Source organism: Plasmodium inui (assembly GCF_000524495.1).
Source record: "Plasmodium inui San Antonio 1 unplaced genomic scaffold supercont1.63, whole genome shotgun sequence".
Classification (NCBI taxonomy): Eukaryota; Apicomplexa; class Aconoidasida; order Haemosporida; family Plasmodiidae; genus Plasmodium; species Plasmodium inui.
This window is the reverse complement of record NW_008481897.1, coordinates 42,480-47,476: the sequence shown is the minus strand read 5'-3', so window position 1 is coordinate 47,476 and position 4,997 is coordinate 42,480. Positions and strand designations below refer to the sequence as shown.

General features: G+C 43.0%; 2 protein-coding genes across 2 annotated transcripts; one reads left to right on the top strand and one right to left on the bottom strand.

Moving 5' to 3' along the window:
* Positions 1-310: 310 nt before the first annotated feature.
* Positions 311-1,834, top strand: C922_05384 (hypothetical protein; the record flags this gene model as incomplete). Its single annotated transcript, XM_008820955.1, has 1 exon — positions 311-1,834. The coding sequence occupies one exon, from the start codon at positions 311-313 to the stop codon at positions 1,832-1,834; it is 1,524 nt and encodes a 507-aa protein (XP_008819177.1).
* Positions 1,835-3,913: 2,079 nt separating this feature from the next.
* On the bottom strand, positions 3,914-4,147 carry C922_05383 (hypothetical protein; the record flags this gene model as incomplete). Its single annotated transcript, XM_008820954.1, has 1 exon — positions 3,914-4,147. The coding sequence occupies one exon, from the start codon at positions 4,145-4,147 to the stop codon at positions 3,914-3,916; it is 234 nt and encodes a 77-aa protein (XP_008819176.1).
* Between the last annotated feature and the right edge of the window lie 850 nt (positions 4,148-4,997).

Here is a 4,997-nt window from a genome sequence, read left to right as displayed (position 1 = left end):
AAAATCAAGAAGACAGAGTTCGTATAAGGAATAAATGAGGGGAAACCACCCGGAGCGGAGGAGTCAGCAGGAGGGGGTTCAAAAGAGATAGGGGCTAAGCAGGTCTCGTGAGGGGACCAATATTCCCCGAGACTAGGGCTCCCCGAGTCTTATAATCACAACAACAGTAGATAAGAAGGTGTAAATGTTTGACCGAAGCCCTCCAGATCAGAAGGACAACTGAGATTGTCGTTTTAACATAGGAATTAGGTCGACTCCTTCACGCATCAGGCTTCGTTGGAAATTATACAAGGGACCTGTACAGAATCGAATGACGAGTGAGAAGTTAAACAGTACGTGGAGCTTAGAATTCTGGCCAGAAAATCAAAAGTATTTGTGGGGTCAACCATCTCCAACACCATCCACAGGATCCTGTCACCAAGGGAGGAAGTATTGTTATAAACTTTTTAACAGGAAAGGAACTTCAAGATGGGGAGAGTTGGATCATTGGATACAAGCAAAACTGTTGAAAGGACAAAACTCTGAATGGGGAAAAGGATTTGGGGCAGAAGTCACGACAAAAGTGAAGCCATACAGTAACAGTCCCTTTTTAACATGGGGCGATGTCGTCGATAAAATTTTACAGAAGCTGGATGGAATCGTAGTGGTAGGAGGAGAAGTATCTAATGAATCGCTCTTTTGGAGGAAGGAAGAGTGGAGCAATTCCTTAGGAGAAAATAAGGTAGAAGACACCCCTCTGGATCAATTTTCATCAGGTAAGAACCTGTTATTGGTCGTAATGTGTATCATCACAGGATTGATGAAGGGGAAGGACGCAGGACAGAGAGAATTTAGCGGAAGGGGACGACTGTGTAATATGATAGATAGCGGTCTCGAGTTCAGGTATTCCGATTGGGACCACTGGATTCGTAATAAGGAGAAGAGGGGGGAGGGGAAGGAGTATCGATGTTCTAGATCACATGGAACAGACGGGTGTCAGGAAGCAGGAATAGCTTTGATATTAAGTGTGTATCATTCTATGAAAAGCATGTTCCCAAACTATGGCCCATATAAGATAAGCTATTGGATAACCAAAGAAGGAAAAGATCAGGGCCGGCAGAACTCTGAAAGGTGTCAGCTAAAGGGAGAGCACATAGAATGTTCCGGCAACGAAACGTCTGAGTCCCAGGAGGGCGTGATAATAATAGAAGAGGAGGAACTTGGACAGTTGACTAGACCACATGTGTTGAAGACAAGCGATGAACTGGTTAGACAGAATGAGGAGCAAAGAAGGATCACATTGGAAGAGAAAAGAGACAAAGGGGGCCCGTCCCTCTCAGAGGCGTGTGTCATAGGTATGGAAAAACACACCACCCAAAGTAAAGCATCTGAGCACTCAACTGAAACCGTCGTAATCGGAAGCTTAACTCCAGACGTGCAAAACACGAGGCATGAAACTACCGTGGACAGGGAAGCAGTGAGTGCGCACGCTGCAACTCCCGAAAGTACCGAGGCAGAGGATGTTGCCCCCCCACTCCCAACCGAGGGGGACACCAGAAGGGAGGACGCGCCCGATGATGCCGCCTCGTCTGGAGGGGGAGCGAGCCAGGAAGATGGGGGACCTCAGGAGGTGGTTAAGGGATCGATAAGTCCGGACATTTCAGCGTGGTTAAATTTAATCAGAGAGCCCAACTGGGGTGTAATTGGGGGCGTAGCGGGTATAGTTTGCCTGGCATTGGCGGGTGGTTATGGTCTGTGGAGGGTGTTTCGGGATCCTCGAAGAAAAAGGCGGGCAGGGGGCTTGAGGGCTGGCAAGAACATCTATGGCATGAGATATAGGGCCGGCGCGTATTAGGGGTGGGTTTTCAGCGTTTAGGGTTCAGGTTTAGGGTTGGGGAACAACCAATACTAATATGACCTCCTCCCCAAGACAACTTGATACCATCATCTACAACCTTGAATCAGACCCAGTGTGTGCAACTGGGTGCACTGAGGGGTTATGTCCCACCTATGATGACCCTACTTCCATATGTTAGTAATCCACCGAAGAATATGTTATGTCTTCAAATAAGTGCAGATTAAGTCTACATTGTGTTAAAATGTGTACCATCTTCCGTCTTATTAGTCTGTTTGTCCGTTAATTATTAGTGAATCCACTAGTGTATGGGTGTTAGACGAGTTGGATTGTCCCAAGTGAGATAGTGAATAGAAGAATTCTATCACCATAATTAGATGTGAAGAAGCGTCTTTGTCAAGGAAGAATTAATCTATGAGTAAGTATATGGATTGACCCTCCCTTGACTTGGGCTGTGTTGGGAGGTCCCTTCCTTATAAGGGATGGTACCAAGGGAGTGACCAATAACCAGCCAGAAGAGGTCCGATTTCGGACTTCGAGAAGTTGTTGTTTTATCATCTTGTTTTGCTTTGTCCTATCGGAAAAAAGGGGGACACCCTGGGATTTAGAACATTTCGATATAATGCAGGGGTCACCATAATATATATATATATATGCTGGTAGGATGAAACAGGGATGCTGACAAAATCGGTGGTATCCTTTCTGATTGGTTATATGAGGATGACTACTTAGGGAAACACAGGCCTGTTCCTAAAATATCATATTTCTAAATGTTCCTTTTCCGTGTCAAATTTGATGAATCCCCTTTCGCAAAGATATAACTAGAATGTTCCTTCTCTTTCCATCCTACTAAGAATGCCCTCAATTCTTTCAGTAAAACATACATTAATTGTTCTCTCATTAGAACAGTATATAAGCCCAGAGGATAGCATAACTTCTATTTACGTTGGTAAATGTATGCTAGGCGGTCTTGTAATTACAACTTTACGGCCGACTGATCTGATATGTAAGGAGTGGACCTCATGGCCTTCGAGAATGCTGTCGTACTTATATAGGCTTGTTCTTTTTCTTTTCTACTGTGAACTTATGATTCCCTCTATAAGGATATTTTATCAATGTGTGATTTCTACTGCGGTGTCTTGAATTAGTCTTGCCCTGTTTCGTACAGAACCGTCCGGGTGGAGTTAAGCATCTTCTATAAATTCCACGTTTCCGTGTGTCCGATAGGAGAGTGTCGCCCAATTTTGTAGGTGCAGGGGAATACAGAATCCCATAGGCCATGTTTATCATTAAGTGAAACAGATGGACAATAATGTTTTTCGACTTCTTCCGTATGTGTCTAGGCTGTTATGTAGAAGGAGTATTTAAGAGGACAAACAAGTGGACTACTCTCAGGATACTTCTAGGGGGATTATTACAAATAGCAAATTCTGGCTTTTCCATTTGGACATTCTTTCTTCGTCCTATGTTACAGAAAATTCGTCTACCCCCACATTCAAGACGAATGCGGCATAGGATCGTAGATGAAATATTTCGTGGCCTTCAGATATGTTCCCCTGATGCTGAGTCACAACTGGTGAGCTGCCTTTTACATCTGTCTCGCATTGCAAGCGTGCCTACCAGTGCGACTGATTATCCTCGTAATTTGTTAACTAATTCACGTACTTGAGGTCCGTGTCTCTGGAAGTACGTGTCCCCTTGGTTTTCCGGGTAGGAGTTCCTCGCATCTCTTTGTACTCTGTACTTATCAAAGTTCTCTCAGGTCATCTCACTTTATGGCATCCGTATGAACAGCATTCCAATGTAACATCTAAGTATGCGTGTCACATTTTGCCTCTGAAGATGCTCTACTCCAGATACTTCATTATCATCATGGTGAGCGCCTCTGTATTATTGTCCGTTTGTCTCCTCTTATATGAGGCATGTAAATCCTTGTGCTTTATACTCAGGGTGTTTTTTTCTGGACATCCCCAGAAAAATTCTGTGTGTATCTGCTATTTTTGGGGACGCTTCCATATTCTCCTCGTTCAAACAGTTTCCTATGTGGCCACCCAGGTACAATTTCACGTCTTGTGAATTCTATTGCTCTTTGCATTCATCCAGTAGCATCATGAATAGCGTTATCAACTCTTCCGTATGTAGTCCCTCATCTGTAAGTACACACAGCTCGTGGTTATGCACCTCCTGTCTCTCTTTATGGCAATTCGTTCCTGACGTTTTATTCGTCGTCTCATGTATTACATACTTGTTTGTGTCTTTTCGGTAGAGCCTGATAACTTTATCAGACAAACTATCTGGAATGTATTTTTTCATACGTATGGGCTGTTTTGAAACCTAATTGCTACATACACTCCCTGGCCTTTGTAGGACAAGAGTATTTCGTTCCTGGTTAAATTGATTGGTTGTAGACATTACAATTTCCTGAACGCATTGTTCATCCATTCTGCGTCCTCGCTGTAATCTGTGGAATTAATTGTTCTGTTTCAACATATCAAAAATATACCAGTATTTATGTTCCAAACTATGCCACTAATGTTCTGGTATGTACAGATCACCACAGTTGTGCGCATCTATCCAGATTATATTGCTCCGTCAAGTAATTTCACCTATCACACCTTTATTTATCATAAATGTGTGCACCACTACTTGGAGGAAATGTTCTTTGGTCAATTTGCATTCTTCTTCTTTGATTGAGCTAAAAGTTGCGTATTTATATCTAGAATCTTCTGGGGAGCAATTCTTTCTTATTTTGCATGTATACATTTCTTGGGATGTGTTAATTATATATTAACTATACATATTAAGGGCCGCACCATGGCATGTCATCACTTTATATATTCCTCTTTCCCTCGCAGTGAGGGCCACACATTGCTGTTTGCACGTATACTCTTCTTCTGGATTTGTGATTCCTGTATTTGAGGGTAAACAGCGGTTCTAGGGGTATGTATTGCGCTAAGGAAGAGAGTTGCCACAAGGGGTTAGACCCCGTTCTTCAGCGTCCGCTAAATACTGACGACGCTGCACTAAAGGATATTTTCCGTCTGTGCATATATATACATATATATACTTCCATAAGAAAGATAGCCTCTGTAATGACACTTCCGACTGCTATGATAATAACTGAAAACTCAATAAAGGCAATACCATCATCATTTAGTGTTAG